Source organism: Brachyistius frenatus, unplaced genomic scaffold, assembly GCF_029030835.1.
Source record: "Brachyistius frenatus isolate BFR_SWC_R1_liver_20210118 unplaced genomic scaffold, ASM2903083v1 Contig_2, whole genome shotgun sequence".
NCBI lineage: Eukaryota > Metazoa > Chordata > Actinopteri > Embiotocidae > Brachyistius > Brachyistius frenatus.
The window spans coordinates 5388440-5405170 of NW_027210601.1; the positions used below are offsets into that span (position 1 = coordinate 5388440).

General features: G+C 43.3%; 2 protein-coding genes across 2 annotated transcripts; one reads left to right on the forward strand and one right to left on the reverse strand.

Moving 5' to 3' along the window:
• Window positions 1-4528: 4528 nt before the first annotated feature.
• gpr3 (G protein-coupled receptor 3) lies at window positions 4529-7643 on the forward strand. Its single transcript, XM_069695309.1, has 2 exons — window positions 4529-4800; window positions 6028-7643. Exon 2 carries the CDS (start codon window positions 6056-6058, stop codon window positions 7046-7048), a length of 993 nt encoding a protein of 330 aa, XP_069551410.1. The 5' UTR covers window positions 4529-4800; window positions 6028-6055; the 3' UTR covers window positions 7049-7643.
• Window positions 7644-8077: 434 nt separating this feature from the next.
• Window positions 8078-16693, reverse strand: wasf2 (WASP family member 2). Its single transcript, XM_069695321.1, has 9 exons — window positions 16446-16693; window positions 14829-14992; window positions 14475-14609; window positions 14140-14293; window positions 12227-12344; window positions 11956-12074; window positions 10850-11008; window positions 9861-10354; window positions 8078-9522 (listed from the first exon to the last, which is right to left on the reverse strand). The coding sequence occupies exons 2-9, from the start codon at window positions 14959-14961 to the stop codon at window positions 9365-9367; spliced, it is 1470 nt and encodes a 489-aa protein (XP_069551422.1). The 5' UTR covers window positions 14962-14992; window positions 16446-16693; the 3' UTR covers window positions 8078-9364.
• Window positions 16694-16731: the final 38 nt, after the last annotated feature.

The following is a 16731-nucleotide window of genomic DNA, read 5'->3' on the forward strand; positions in this document are numbered from 1 at the left end:
TCCCGCTTGCAGTTTAAAAAAATTTCTCAATCTTGTTCCTTTTTCTTCTTTAAAAAAAAAAAAAAAATCGCTTTTTTTGGCGGCTTTAACATCTTCAAAAACTCATGAAAGTTGTTGCCTGATGCATGTGCAAAGTTTCGTGAGGTTTGGAGCATCCGTTGACCTTAAACATCAACTTCCTGTGTCGTGGCGAAACATCAAACTTTGCCGCATCGCCCTGGCTATACTATATACTATATACAAAAATGAATTTTCGGTCACTTTTTGGAGGACATGCTATAGTATGACTTTTTAAAAAAATATTTCGGACGACATACTTTGGATATTTTGGATGACTTTTTTTCATCACTTTTTGGAGTATGACCTTTTTCTGAACTGACATGCATGCCTCAAGTAACTTCTCACTGTGAGGCAACTGCTCTAACACCACTGTGTCATACTATATCATATTGTCCGAAATATGAAAAAAAAAAAAAAAAGCTCTCTTTTGGGGGATTCTAATTTTAGTATTGTTGTTGGCCTTTGGTTTAGTATTAGTATGACTGCACGTACAAACCCAAACCTGTGTGGCTGACCCTTAGAGGGATTTGATCTCCGTGAACCATGTGGGTTATTAAGGGGACTTGCCTTCCGTGAACCGTGTGTAATATTTTGAGCGGGGCTCAATGAGGTCGTTTCCAGCTATGAAGCAGAGTTGTAGACCGCTGGGCTACCTTCGGTGCCGGAGAATGAGTTTCACGGAGTTCACTCAGAGCTTTCCAGCTCAACCGACAGTCTGGTTAACTCAACAGGTAAAAGATTCTACTTCACCAAGGTTGCTATTAATGGTTCAAATTCCACCTTGGCCTGTTGATGGTGATTCAACTTTTAGTGAAGTTGAAACGTTTGGAGAAATTGAAAAAGTTTTGCATACACTACACATTACAGGAAGATATTTAATGTCACTGCAGACCCCCTTGAAAACACGTATATCTACTATCCGAAGAATGTCTGCGGCAATTTTAGTCGCATTTGAATGAATATTTATGGACGGTGGAGTTATAGGTTGCAGTGAGGCAAAGATTTGTCACAATGCTGTCTGACTCCTGGGAGTGGTTAGCACTGCTGCCTCTCGGTCAGAAGGTTTGGGGTTTGATTCTCCCCCTTTGTCATGTCATTAAAAAAAAATTAAAAAAAATCAGAAGTCCTTTTTTGTTGTACGACGCCGCTTCAGAGCGGGAAATGACCTCATGAGGATGCGGGTTCGAACCCCACTCAAGGTAATCCATGGAATGTTCATGGAAGGCGATTCCCCCTAAGGGTAACCCACACTGTTTCAGGTTTGCGGTGACTAAAGTTAACAACAATACTAAAAAACAAATACAAACAAAAATAAAAATCAATAACAAAAAATAAAGGGTGTGTCTACATCTTGGATTTCTGTCCGAATTACCACAAACTTTATTCCCCAAAATCCCCAAAAGTCATACTATAGCATGTCGTCCAAAAAGTGACCCAAAAGTCATTTTTGTATGTAGTATATATAGTATGTAGTATATATATATATATAGTATATTGTATATTGTATATTGTATAGTCATGTCATGGCAATTTTGGACATGCTACAGTATGACAAATAGTGGTGCAGTGGTTAGAGCAGTTGCCTCACAGTGACAAGTAACTTGAGGCATGCATGTCAGTTCATAAAAAAGGTCATACTCCAACAAGTGATGAAAAAAAGTCATCCAAAATATCCAAAGTATGTTGTCCAAAATATTCAAAGAAAAGTCATGTTGTCCAAAATATGATTAAAAAAACAAACAAACAAAAAGTCATACTATAGCATGTCCAAAAAGTGACCCAAAATTCATATTTGTATATAGTATATAGTATAGCCAGGGCGATGCCGCAAAGTTTGATGTTTTACCGTGACACAGGAAGTTGCTGTTTAAGGTCAACGGATGCTCCAAACCTCATGAAACGTTGCACATGCGTCAGGCAACAACTTTCATGAGTTTTTGAAGATATTAAAGCCGCCAAAAAAAAGCAATTTTTTTTTAAAGAAGAATAAGGAACGAGATCGAGAAAAAAAAATTAAACTGCAAGCGGGAATATGCGGACCCTCAGGCGCTGCACGTCGGGGAGCCGGCAGCTCTGACCCGCTGGATCCCCCGACGTGCAGCGTGCGAGGGGCCCTCGGGCCGCATATCACCGCTTGCAGGTTTAATTGGTCATTCGATTATTATTTTTTTACATTTTGTCTTTTTCTTGTTCCATTTTCATCTATATATTGTGTTTCCTTCAATGATAAAATTTTGATTTTGTTTGCTTTGTTGTATTGTTCTTTTCCTTTTCTTGGTGAATGTCACCAAAGCTTTCCTTTGTTTTACTCCTTTGATGCACTGTCTTTTGTGTGCAATTAAATAAGTCCATATCTAAAGAAAGGAACCAAATAACAACAGCTATACCCTCCACTAGCTGTATAAACAAAGTCTAAATGTGTACTCCCTTTTCACAATTAATCTTACTTCTCTAAAAGTAAGATTGGTTGTGAGGTAAACTGATTGCAGTTGAATGAGAGATTAAGAAGTAATACAGTGTAAAACATGAGGTCTGAACTAATCTATTACTGATCTTTTGTGTTTGAAACCATGGAAAGGCCTGGCTGGATTATATGGAAAGCTGAGTAAAAGGGGGCTCGTGGTGCCCAACACAGAAAATGCTCCATAACTCGCAGCTATGCCCTTGTGCAGAAACATGCAAATGCACCAGCACAAAAAAACGCAAGCGCTTCGACCTTCAAAGTGTTGCTTTGTGATGTAGATGCACTGAGTCATAGCCCCTGATCAGGCCCTTGTAAAATCACATGCATTGAGCCCAGAATCACGATCCAGTTGAGAGCTTCATGCAAGAATAGTACCCTCACCATCACCACCACCTCTTCCTCCTCCTCCTCCTCCTGGTATCACTCCGACGTGACTCCTCTACTCCCACATCTCATATGCTCCCTCACTCATTGTCTGGGTAGATGTGTGCAGTAGTTGGCTCGTTTGGGCTTTGGCGTGATGATAAAAAATAAAAAAATTAAAAAACACACACACACACACACAAAGGGATATTCCGCAATCCTGCAAACACGACCTTCTCCTCCACGGATGTTCCCACTGCTTGGAGAAAAAAAAAATCGATAAAATACACAGATACAAGCGAGTAAATAATGCTTTAATTTCACCGTCGAGTATAGGCTACTTGTATAAAGACACGCACATATGATGTAACTGAATATAAAGTAAGGAGTGGAAGGAGACGGGAATTCATTTAAATCTTTATAATTTATAGTGTTTAAGACGAAAGAAATACGTGGAAAATGACATTCTTTACCAAATTCATCATTCAGTCAGTTTAGTTTCTCTGATTTGTGTAAATGTTGCAATTCTGCAGAAATTTGCAGAAGCTCGGTAATACCGGCGTCAAGGTGACAAGTGTTGCAATTCAGATCATCCCTGTGACGTAGCCGAGGTTTATGAGCAGGAAGTCTGTCCTAATATGGCTCGAGCAGGACGAGATCCCCCCCCCCCACCCAGTTAGCGCGTTGATATGCGCGACCACCGCGGATCAGCACACCCTGCAGCACCCACGACACATTGTCAAACCGGGGAAGCCATGAAATCCCTGCTGCTGAGTTACCGTAAAAGGGTAGGCGCGTCCGTTTCTACGAACTGATGCTTAAATCAAAGGACACACAAATACATTAGATACTATGCAACAACAACAACAAAAATAGGGTTTTAATACCTGGGTTTGTTAACCCCCTACGTCCACATTAAAATACAAATCTTCTCCGTTGCCCCCAAACGGAAACAATCCTAAAAGATTTCCAAATCTGTGTGACGCAAATAATGTACAATTAATGAGACATAAAAATAATAATAAGTTGTGAGGCCTGTTGTCTGCTGATGTTATATTAAATAGCATTTAATTGTAAAATGCTTCTGTTGTATTTTTCCATCCCTGTATATATAGCTACAGTATAATAATCATAATAATCACAGCCGGTTGTTGGTTTTGGACAGGGTGGGTAAAAAGGTGTTTCTTCTCCGGATGGATACTTTTAACTTACAGCATCTGTTTCACACAGATATCTGTCGCTGTGCGAGACATCTCCCCGTGAGTCATAATGCTGCTGATGTTTCAGCACCGTGGACAGCGCCGGCGCTGAGCTCGGTCCTCGCAGCTGGCAGCCCTCTGCGCCCTACCCGACACTATAAAAAAAAAAAAAACAATACCCCTCATTCAACCAGGCCTCTGGTCTTATTGAGAAAACGTGTGTCGGAGAGGGGCGTCGGTTGATGCTGATTATTTACAAGAAATGAGAACAGGAGTGAACCGCAGTGGGAGGGGCGACAGAGATGCCGCATTTTTCTGAATGAAATTACTCCGTATGCAACCCCCACCTCCCCGATCCCCCGCTTCCTCAATGCCGGGCCCCTGATTGGTCGAGCCTCCCAGTCAACGACGTCAGACAGGCTCTTGTGGATGAGCCCGCGCACAAGAGCATCCATTCTGCCTCCCATACGCGCTCCGGAGACACTGAAAAAGAAGAAGAAGAGATGCAAGCGACGCCGAGTAAGAGTTTGGCGCGACATTGGTGAAGACAGGAGCACAGAGCAAATCATCCACGGCGATAGACTTTATTTGAAACTGGTGGCGAGCCTCACAGCGGACAGCATCACCTCGTCTCCATCATTTGGACTGAACCTTACAAAAGAAGAGAAAACATCTGTTTAATTCTAGCAAAGGACGCTGACTTGTGTTAATAAGGTAAGGTGGATAATTCGGCGTAGCTGGATGTATATGTGTCTGTGCGATACGTGCGTGTTCGTGTGCGTGTGTTGGGGACATCCACTGCGGTGCAGTGAACCTGCAATTGTGTTATACAACAGGGTCCTCTGCACGAGGAGGTGGGATATAGCCTACTTCACCCTGAGATTGGAGAGGAAGGAGGATGAAAGACTCCTGGCGGAGCAAACGCTCCTCCTTTTAGAGTATAGCAAAAAAAAATAATGAGCGAATAATAAATTAACAGCAATGTAGCCTATTGCTTTTACGACGTGGTCGGCGATTTCCTTTCAGGGTGTGCAGTACATTTTGACATGTCCTAAAGAACAAGGCGAAAACATACCAGGGAGCACACGCATCTTAACCTTGTAATAAGCGAATTCCTAAAATAGCTTCCAATAAATTGCAGCCTAACGTACCGGTGCCATTAAGTACCATTCAAGATGCAGCCGTGCATGTACAATCTAGAGCCACAGCGTGCTCCTCCTGTTGAACATCAAATTAACGAGAAAGAAAACTCTGTAGACTGTAGAACAGCATTGATCAAGAAGTGAGTTTTCAGAAACAACCACAAATGATATGTTGTAGAAGTGAGTGGAGGGTAAAACCAAGGATGGACGGCAAAAGCCAATGAGAGCCCAGCTTTACCGTGACGTATCAAATTAACGACGCATCACTATATTGATAACTCTGTCTACAAAGTGGCATTATGCCCACATATTGATTAACCGTAACTTGCATGACTTCCCGCGAGACTACAAACGGTGACGTCACCCACACTTCAGACAGCGGCAGGATTACTGTCAAGAAATTTTTAAGGGATGTAAAAAAAAAAAACACAAAAAAAACCAACATGATTATCTGAAGGGTTGCTAAAAGGGTCCTTTCTGGAGGTATTTTCCAGAATGGTACATCTAAGCCTAATTTAACATCACAAATAATGGTAACAAGAAAACACAGGGCAATCAGAAAAAAAACACAAAATTCTCTGGTATAGTTTTTATATAGCTCAAATGCATTAAGAGTATAGCAGCTCCAGTTCTCGATTACCGTATTGCCACCTTCTACTCTGTGTGATGCCACATCCGGCATGCAACAGGCTCAAACCACAGCTCCTGGTCCGGGAAAGGCAGTTTAACAGACAAATGGAGTTGCACTCATGACTCATCTGGGCTACTCTCTCTCTCTCTCTCTCTCTCTCTCTTTTAGCTTGTGTTTGTGTGACCGTTGACCAACCATGATCCTGAACGCCTCAAACGTGGGCTGGGATGAGTCCTCAGGTGAAGAGCCCCTCTTCCCCCTGGACCAACTGGACAGCTCACCTCAGTATGAAGTCCCACCCCTCACAGTGTGGGGCGTGGCCCTCTGTGTTTCAGGAACTCTCATCGCCACCGAAAATGCAGTCGTTGTCACCACCATCTTGGCCACCCCATCGCTTCGCGCCCCTGTCTTCTTGCTGCTCGCCAGCCTCGGCCTGGCTGACCTCCTGGCAGGAGTGGCACTGATTCTGCACTTCCTCTTCCTGTTCTGTATGGAGCCCAGTGATTGGTCAGAACTGCTGACCTCGGGACTGCTGGTGACATCACTGACTGCCTCGCTCTGTAGCCTCATGGGTGTCGCCTTAGACAGATATCTGTCTTTGAGCCACGCCCTCACCTACGGCTCGGGAGAATCCCGCCGCAGAGCCGCCATCCTCCTGCTGCTGGTCTGGTTGGGTGCATGTGTCATCGGGGCGGGACCAGCAATGGGATGGCACTGTCTTGAGGAGCCAAATTCCTGTTCTGTAGCACGACCTCTGACCCGGACATATCTGTCGCTGTTGTGTGGTGGCTTCCTGGTGGTTGTCATAGTAACCCTGCAATTGTATGCTGGGATCTGCCGGGTGGCAAGGAGGCATGCCCACGCCATCGCTACCCAAAGGCACTTCCTCCCCGCCAACCAATCATATGCAAGCAAGCACGGCAGTGGGAGGGGCTTCTCTCGTCTCATCCTGGTCCTGTTTGTGTTTGTGGGCTGCTGGATGCCTTTCTCCCTGTGGGGGCTGCTGGGAGACGCGTCCAGCCCTCCTCTGTACACCTACGCCACCTTGGTGCCGGCAGCAGGAAGCTCCTTGCTGAACCCCATCCTCTACAGTCTGAGAAACAAAGACATTCGCAAGGTGCTGCTCCACGCCTGCTGCCCACACACATACACACACAACACACACATACACAACCCCGTCGACGTGTAGACTGACCAAACCTCGCACCGAACACACAATCTATGCCAGACATGTCGCTGTTTGTGTGCCAAGATACACTCGGAGCTGACTGCCATCCAAATCCAGTACATGAAGTCTTAAACACACACGTACTCCCACACACACACGAGCAGCACTTTCCAGAGATGGAATCTTTCCGCAAATCAGAATGTACTGAACTGGCCTGGCTGGCTCGGGACTTTAGACTAAACGTACTGTCCTCTATGTACTTTTGTGCCTCATCCTCAGTCAATTGTAGCTCCACCGGATCCCCAGAATGAAACAATCACAGGGATGATATGTACCCCCACTCATGGATTTAATGAGTGTCTGCACTTTAAGACGTGATGAAGGGATGGGTTTTAAATAGAGGCCTATCACGGTGTAATGACAAACGTGAGCCAAAGCCCAATTATATTTACTTGAACGTCTCGAAAACAAAATGTTCTCGATCTTTTGAGATTATATTTTGCACATACTGTTATAGGCACTTTGAAAGGTACTGACCATATGTTCGCGTTGCACAACCTTTTTGAAATGAATAAATATTTTATACTGATGAATAATAAACATGCTTTTTTTTCTACCGGAATGACGTCAGCACTCTTCTCTTCACTGCTGCCGAAGCTTTGAATGTGTTTGTATATTTCTGTCTCTAACTCAGTTTGACACAGACTGCTGCTCCTTTTCCTGCATCCTAAATTATTTGGTGGCCGAGGCAATCTGTAGTGTTGTTACATTCCCTCTGCTCCCACTGCGTCCTTTTAAAATCTACAAAGCAGCCAAGGTGTGAGGACGCAGAGATTATACAAGAAGTTTTTCTCTCCTCCTACTCGTTTTCGGAACTTTTCTCCGGTCGATTCTTTTTCACACTCCCTACACAATCAGCGCCGGGCTCTTTGAGAAGGTGTCCGCCGCTGATATAAAGAGGATGAATCACGGATAAAGCATGAGGAGTCTCTTGCATCATAGCGCGCGCACGCACCCTCCGCACATCCTCACAGAAATCCAAACAATCACTGGAATTATCTTTAACTTTATTGAAATAACTAGAATCATTTGGAAATTTAAGGCAAGCGAAGCAGAATTTTGGCTGAGCATGCTGTGTGTGTGGTTTAACACAGGCAGACTTCAAATTAAAAAAAGGCACTTCAAAATATGTGGTTCACACTAAACATGAGTCAGTTCTACATTTGACTTCTCACTGACAGCTGTTAATATTTTTGGAAGACGCTCACCAGTGAACATTGTGGCTAACCGAATAAATGAACAGACACCGAACTGCAGTAAAAAAAAATTTAAAAAAAAGAAAGAAAAAAAGGCACTTACCAGGCAGCAGGATAAGGCCAAAGGCTGCCTGGTTCTATCGAGAAAACAGTGATTGATGCAACAGAGCCTAGTTCATCCCCAGAAAAAGTCTCAAATACAATTGCGAGACAAAGCCCATATAACCACGCTAAAATACATTACAAAATAAATCATGATATTTATGTTAAATGTCTACATGTAATCAGTATGGCAGTCTCATTAAACACCCCTGGTGTCTGACATGAGCCAATACCGCTCCCCTATCACGTTGAATATTTAATTCATGAGTTTGTTTGAGTAACAACCACGAGTCAATTGTTCCCATGACAACCGCAGAAGAAGACTGAATATAAAAGTGAGGGGAGAAGAAGGGTGATAAAAAAAAACTGTGCTTTAAAGTGATTGCATTAATTATCTTCAGTAGATATAATTCGAGATGTAACATAAACTGTACATCCATATAACATGATCCAAGAATGTTTTACAGTCAACACCTTCAACACCTCTTTCCACTGAGTACACACAGCTATAGTGCATGTGTCTGCCTCTCTATTACCTGTTGACATAATGTACTACAGCAGATCAAATTTGGCTTTTGGCCCGACACTAAGATAAAGAAGAGGTGATGTGTTTACGCGTGCACTCAGCAGAGAGACGTGCATCACCTCGCATAACACTCTTGCATCAATACTATTGGTGCATCATCGAATAAAAGTGATGGCAAACTGACTCACAACCAGGCACACTAACATTCTTTCTCCTCTTTTGACTTGCACCTTTGATATGAATATTTTTGGATATATGGAAATGTATGGGTCAAGGAATGTGATTGGAAATAGGTTAAGTACATACTATGTGTACACACTCTCAAACTAACTGACAAAACACACTGACCTCGGCTCTATTTGTACTTGAAGAATGGGATCTGAATGGAAATAAACGGCCTCTTTCAGGCTGAGGAAAAACACAAACGTAGTAAAAGGTAGAAAGGGATGGCGATCAGTCGGACCACTCGTCATCATCGAATTCTGAGGAGTCATCCTCGCTGTCGCTGCACTCTACAGCGATACGACGTGACAGGATGGCGGCCACATCGTTGTTGGAGTGATCCCTCTTCTCCTGCTCCCGTTGTTCCTCCACCTTCCGCAGGTTGAAACCTAAATGAGTTTGTTAAATGGTCAGAATGAGTGTACAGCAGAGACATAATCCTTTTGCAGTTGTAGACAAAAACAAAAAAAAAATCAATATACAGAGGTCAGTCATTCAAAACTGTTAATCTCATCAGTGATTACTACGGTACATTTTATGGTAATCAGGGAGCCAGCAAAGCAAGGAACTCTAGTCTCCTTTTCTAGTTTAATTCTCAACATATGCAAGGTTTTTCCCAAGTATTACAAGGGTTAGGAGCAGCACCTAAGCCATTTTTGATCCAGCCAATCGGCTGTGAGGAATGTAATCATCCATTTGACCTGGGCTTGGTTCTGTTGTGCCTCACCTTTTCGGATGGCCTGCAGAAGGTCACTGCGAGCGTCATCTTCAGGCTCCGGCTGAGGTTTGGGAGCAGAGGTGGGTGCCTTCCCACCGCCAGAGGGAGGAGGAAGGGCAGCGTGGTCAAAGGATGGGGGAGGAGGTCCAGGGGGTGGCGGAGGAGGAGGAGGAGGTGGTGGACCACCACCTGCAGGCATCGGTGGTGGAGGAGGAGGACAAACAGAGGACATAGCAGGTGGAGGAGGAGGAGCAGGTGGAGAGGGATAGGCGTTGGGAGAAGAGGAGAACGGAGGAGGGGATGGTGGGGTGTCGAAGCCAGGGGGAGGTGATGGGACCCCAAAACCAGAGGGTGGAGGAGGAGGAGGGGGTGCAGGGGGAGGAGAGAGGCTCGGGCGGGAGTTGGATGGGGGAGAAGCCATGGGGGGAGCCGGAGGCGGGTGGCTTGGACTCAGTACGCTGACACGCTTCTGGGTCGGCGCTCCATATTGTCCATCATTGTATCTGCAAGTGATGGGAGAGGAAATTAGAGATTAAAGAATACTTTTTTATTTATATTTTGAAAGATTGGAACAGTAGAGACAGACGGGGAAAGTGGATAAAGAGAGCTGGGAAATGACATGCAGTAAAGATCCGCTCAGCCGGGAATCGAACTGGGATTTACACCGATGTCTTATGCAGCCTAACCACTCAGCTGTCGAGTCGCCCATAAGAGGATAAATTAAATAGCATCATAGAGCCACCACTTCCCTCCATTAACCTTCAAATCCTTTGCAGCTGCTGCCACAGCAGCTCGTATTCATTAAGGAATAACAAACTGAAAACTGAACTGTGAGTGTATAATCCATTTTTCCACTGACGAAGCCCACAGTTTTTTTTTTTGCAGTGCAGCTGTACAGTACACGCGTAGCTGCCCATTCCCTACATGTTAAGCAGGGGCGGCAGTGCGCTGGCAGCATGTGTGGGCTTGTACAGTATGTACAATGCTACAGGACTCACGCCATGTCTGGAGGTGGAGGAGGCAGAAAGTCATCGGGACCGGGCGGAGGAAGAGGGGAGCCGGGATCGTAAGCGTAGGAGCCCGTACTCTGCTCCAGGCCTTCGGAATTGAAGCCCTCCCCAGATCCAATGCTGCCATTCAGACCCTCGGAGGAATTCCTAAAAATAAATGAAACGCATCACTATCAGCCCGAAATAAAGAACACATGATCTGTATTTTCTCAAACCGGGTTATGCAAATGAACTCTGAAAAGAAACACAGCCGTTAGCAGCTATTTATGAGCCTCAACAAATCAAACAATATAAGAGGAAGTGTCATGCAAGCATTTAAAGCAGAGGAAACAACTAGTTACATTGGCAGAGGAAGCCGACGACTTCATGTACCTATTAAATATTAAAATGAGAAGGACACAAAGTCCTGTGGCTTAACACAACTGTAAGAGGATGGCTTCTTCTTTGACCTGACAGTTTTTTTGATTTCTTTTTTTGCCCGTTTTCCCTCTAAGGAATACTACTAACTAACTGCATGTGCACAGAAATATGTAGGTCTTTTGGGTTGTTGTTTTTTTGTGCATTATTTTTATTTTATTGTTTAATATCTTAAATTTTTCTATCAATTCAATAAAAACTTTAAAGAATAAATAATACGTAAAAGAAAAGAAAATACACTAAAACAGCAAAAATGTGCTCAAAATGACTATAATTTGCTCATTTTCTCTGATGATGCTTGCGATATTTTTATAATACTTATTTTAAATACTTATTTTTATACAATAGTAGGAATATAATAAAGCCTAAGATCTACTGTGACTCACAGATTTGTTTACTGCAAAGTCCCAGTGACATGCAGCTCTCCACCCAGCCTCCTGAGAACTGTTCTGGCCAGACATACCACAGTGTTTCACATTGGTTGATAAGACGGGGAAGTATGTAATTTACTACGCGAGATCTTGATCTGCACTTTTACTGTATAAACTAGAGAGAGAAGTATTGAAGTCTTTATTTTGAATGTTTCATTGAAATCTACTGAAAAGCCTAATGGGTCTGCGGACACATGCTGGATTGACGTGAGAGTTCAACTCGGTTCACTCAATTTACCAACTTACATTTCGTTCTTTGGCACGACAAACTCCGCTCCCATCTTACGACGCTCCCATTCGTCCTTTCTGGTCTTGATCTTTCTCGGATTGAGTGTCCGTTGGTTCAGATGGTCTTTCTTCTCCTTCTACTCAGGAGAGGAGACAGTGACAAAGAGTAAGGTGAGTGGTGGATCCAAATGCTTTCATTCGAGGTGACTAATGTTTACTTCTTTTTTTTTTTTTTTAAAGTCTCTGTGACTCATGTTTTTGTGTGTATGAGCATGTTTGTGTGTCTCACTCTGTGCTTGCGTTTCTCCTTCATGATGTCCTTGGTGTCCTGCAGCATCTTCTCCTTCCACAGGTCAAAGAAGTAGGAGGGGTCGGTGTAAAACTTCAGAGCCTCTTTCCCGTCCTCCCTGCAGACAACCATTTATAGCCGTTATAATTACATCTGGGTATCAGTCACACTTCATGTTATCTTGTGTGCACAGACATAAATAATGCAGTATGTGCTGGCAGATCTTTATCTGCCTCGTGTCAGTATATTAACAAACCGTAAAACTTCCCTTTAAAAAGCAACAAAAAAAAAAGAAGCCTTTTCTACATACAAGCTCATTTCCTTTGTCACATCCACGGAACCGTGGATCAAAGTGAGCAAGTTCACCACTGTCTGCGCAGAACGTCACAATCACATGAACACCACGCTGACATTCAAACCAGCCACAGGAGTTTATATGATACAAGTGGAGAAGCTTAACCGTGTATTCCACTGTGTTTATAACGCCTCTGGTACTGTTTTGTTCTGACCTTCACACATGTTCATACCTTAGATATCAGCATTTCAAAAGTGAAGTGTTTTGTCTGCTCCAATTTGTCGACTTGGTCTTTTTTTTTTTTTTTGTCTTGGGACTGGATCCACTTTTTTTTTTGTCTGTTTTAATTGTGTTAACTTTTGTAAGTTCCTACTTTGTTGTACTGTAGCCTACATACAAAGTGAATACAGGTCAGTCCAGTTAAGTATGACATGGATTAAAGATTTATGGCTGTGGTCATCTGCATAATCATTTCACAAATTACCGATGCAGGGCCTGATACCAGGAGGAGAACACATTTCTTCTCCTAGTTGACAGACTAGGAGAGGGGTGCATGTTGTATTTTGAAAAATGACTTGATTCTCTGTGCTGTTCTTGTGTCCGATTTGTGTTTGCCCAGGAGTCAAAAACACGTGACTAGGTGCATGTCTTTAGTGAAGCAGAGAGTTCGGACATTTCTGAAACGAGGTGTGGGATGTCTGGTGGATTCACAAGCGTGGTCTAGACTGGGTCACAGTCAGAACACAACGCAGCTGTCTCCTGCGGGATCCAGCCTTTAGACTCTCTCACTCTTCACCTCATTAATGCCACTGCTGTGGTAACTGCTTATACAGACTTCCTCCTCTTCCAACAAATCTCTCTCTGCCCTGGTTTCTCATTAATCATACTTTCGATGACATGTCATGGCTCGAGCTTAATTTGTATTCAAGATCTCACTGATATGTGTCAGCTAGGTTGTGATCAGAGACTCTTTATATTCAGTCTGTGGTTATTGTGTTTTCCACAGAATATCGTTAGTGCTGCCCGGGTTTAACTGAGGGCTTTCTGAAAAGCAGATCATTTGAATTTAATTCAATAATGCGATCTTTGTGTCGTTAAGTGTCACTGTGTTTGTTTTTTTTAAACCAGGACAAACAGGGAAGTGTCGATTGCAAACATTTTCAGCATTAAAAAAAACAAAAAAAACACTGCCCAGACAGAAAGGGGTCAGACACCAATAAAAAAAAACCAGAATAAGAGTGTCAACATGATATAAATGTCATGGGTTTTACAAAGGTGGGCCACGGTGTTTCCTGGGCAACTAAATAAAAAGAAAACAGCAAATTATTGACAATTTTGTGACATTTGATATAAAACTGTCACTCTAATTTTTCCTAGCTTCATTAGTGGACTGAGCCAATAGTCCAGCCACTATCCGAGACCCACTCCTTCATGAGGACTGAGAGCATATGCATCAGAAGTGGGCTTAAATAATGTATAGTCAATACAAACACACATCACTCATGTGTGATTCCATGTGTGCACATGTGCTTGCACATGTTCTTATCATTCTTTGCGTGTTCTGCTGCAGTGAATGAAGATGAGCCCTGGATGTGTTTGCATGTCTGCAGTGTCCTACCGGTATTGGCTGAGGTAGTTGAGAGGTGGAGGCGGATCACAGATCGTGTAGGTGTCTTGTACAGGCATTGGCAGAGACGGCCTGGTGAACATCTGCTGGTCCTGAGTCAGGCTGCTGCGGAAAGCCTTACGGGTGGTGATGGCCTGCAGAGAGACTGAGAGAAACAGACAGAGATATAATGTTTTTAAATATTTATTGTGCTCGAAGGGGGAAAGGTTATTTAATTATGAAAAACCTTTTTAATTTTAATAGGAGTCACGGTGTATTAGAAGAAGAATTTTTCAAGATAATGAACGACTTGAATAATAGTAACAGTCTCATGTGGGAGCACTTACCTTCCTCTTCTTTGGGGTCCAGCTGGGTGACTTTTACCTGTAGACGATCCACTCTTTCTCCCAGCGTGTTCACTCTGAGGGAAAACGCTCGAGCCTGGACAAACAGCTCCCCGAACACGTCCTCTGCATATTTGCCTACACACACAAAGGCACGTAGGTTTCTAATTGGCACTGGGCAAAGTATTTGTCTCACACAGGCACAATCAGTGCACGCTCACAACTCCATCAAATTAAGACTTTGCATAAACACACAGGTCATACACCTTCGCCACGTTTTTTTTTTTTTTTTTTTTTTACCACTCGCACCATATTTCAGTGACATATTGACACCCAACCACACACATAGGCACTCACTGAGGCTGCCGAGCTGCCGGATGATGTTGGCCAGGCTGATATTGGTCACACATTCCAGCTCACTGCGAATGTTGGAGGGAATGGTCTGGCGACACAAGTGCCGCGGCTCTATATTTCTTGTCACCAACGGCATTGTGGGGTGTGGTTGGTGGGGCGGCCCAACCCTGACGGAGAAGAACAGGTGAATCATTTTGAGCCACAAATATACAAATACATATATAGGAAGGCACTAAAATGCAGCACTGACAGTTATAACCATGCGTCACGTTCCATACAACTGCGATACTAACAAATCCAGTGCTGAAATAATTTCGAGTTCAATTAGTCTACTCACGAATTATTAATCAACAACTATTATGGTAATGTCATGATCATTTTGAATAATTTGTCTAGCAATAAAAAAGCCAAATATGTGGAGTTGTCCCAGCCTGCCAGGCGAGAGGATTTCTTGCTTTTTATATCATTGGAAATTGAATCTGTTTAGGTTTTGATCTATTTGTGGGGGGGAGAAAGAAAAAAAAAATCAAGAATTTTAATGACATCACTTGGGAGTCTTGGAAATTGTGATTTCATTTGACCTGTTTATGACAATTAAGAAAGAGATCATACATTCTATTACTTGCTCATTTAAATAGTAGTTACTTCCACTCTAAATAAGGCACATGCTCATGTGACATTCAAACACGTAGGTATAAAAAAAAAAAAAGATACTGAGTCAGACAGAGCTAAAGCAGAACTAAAACTAAACTTTCCACCAACCCGCCAGACTTGGGTGGACAAAACTGAAGACGTACATGTTTCAAATAAAACAAACAGAACGTGGGGTGTGCTGATGATCATTGTGCTTACAGTAGTTTAAATACTGAGCAGAAGACAGTAAGTCTAATAATGCCAGCTCTCTCACACACAAACAAAAAAGCAGGAACTCCCTTGTAGGACCATATGGAATAAGTTCAGAAAATTACAGCACCCATTAGATTTGCAATGGCTGCAGACTCTCCCTGCTCCTATGACACTGCAGGCTGCATTTGGCTCTCTGTAAGTACACACTGCTGTGCTTTCTATTGCCCACTACGGTCGCCTAATTACAAGCTTTTCATGTTAACACTGGGGCTTCGGAAAGTGGTGAAGTCATGATGATACTCAGCAAACTGTGTGTACAAAAAGTGCCTGCGCCGTTCCTCCGGTTGACAGGCACGTTGCTATTTTCAAACAAAGCATGCAGACTGTGAGTTTCTTTCCTTTCTTTGTGAAGGAAATAAAGACTTGTTAGATGCTGAATGTGCAGCTCCACACTGTGTTTGTTGGCGGTGTGTTCGCCAGCGAGTGACAGGCGACCACGTCTTTGACAAAACTGAAATGAACTAGGTTTACTCCTTGGGAGATTTGACATTTTAGATCAACTTAGACCTATATCGAAGATAAGCCAGTGCAGCATTAAAAAAAAAATCGTTCACGACATGAGCTAAAATTGTCTAAATGTAACTTGGGATCTCGGCCTTGTCGGAGCAGGAAGTAACTTGTAGGCGCCTCTTATCTCGAAGGAACAGCCAAACAACAGCATATTTAAACCCTTCACTTTATGAAAACAACACGGAGTAAACATACTTAACTTACCGTCAAAACTGCCAACTGTGGGCTCTCTCTACTCAGCCTAGTTACTGTCCTGTCTCGATATTTTCTCAAGAAATGTAGAGCGGTACAGTATGCGGAGGAGCTAAACAGATCGTCAAAGTCCCGGGATCCTGAACTTCTGATTAGTCCGTCGAGCCAGTTCCTCGAAGCTGATTGGCTGTTGCGCCTGTCGCCTATTCGAGCCGATAACAGGATGTGGAAATTTCAACGTAAAAAGCGCAACTCCACCCAAACTAGTGGCAAACATCTGGCCGTAATTTGCGTAACG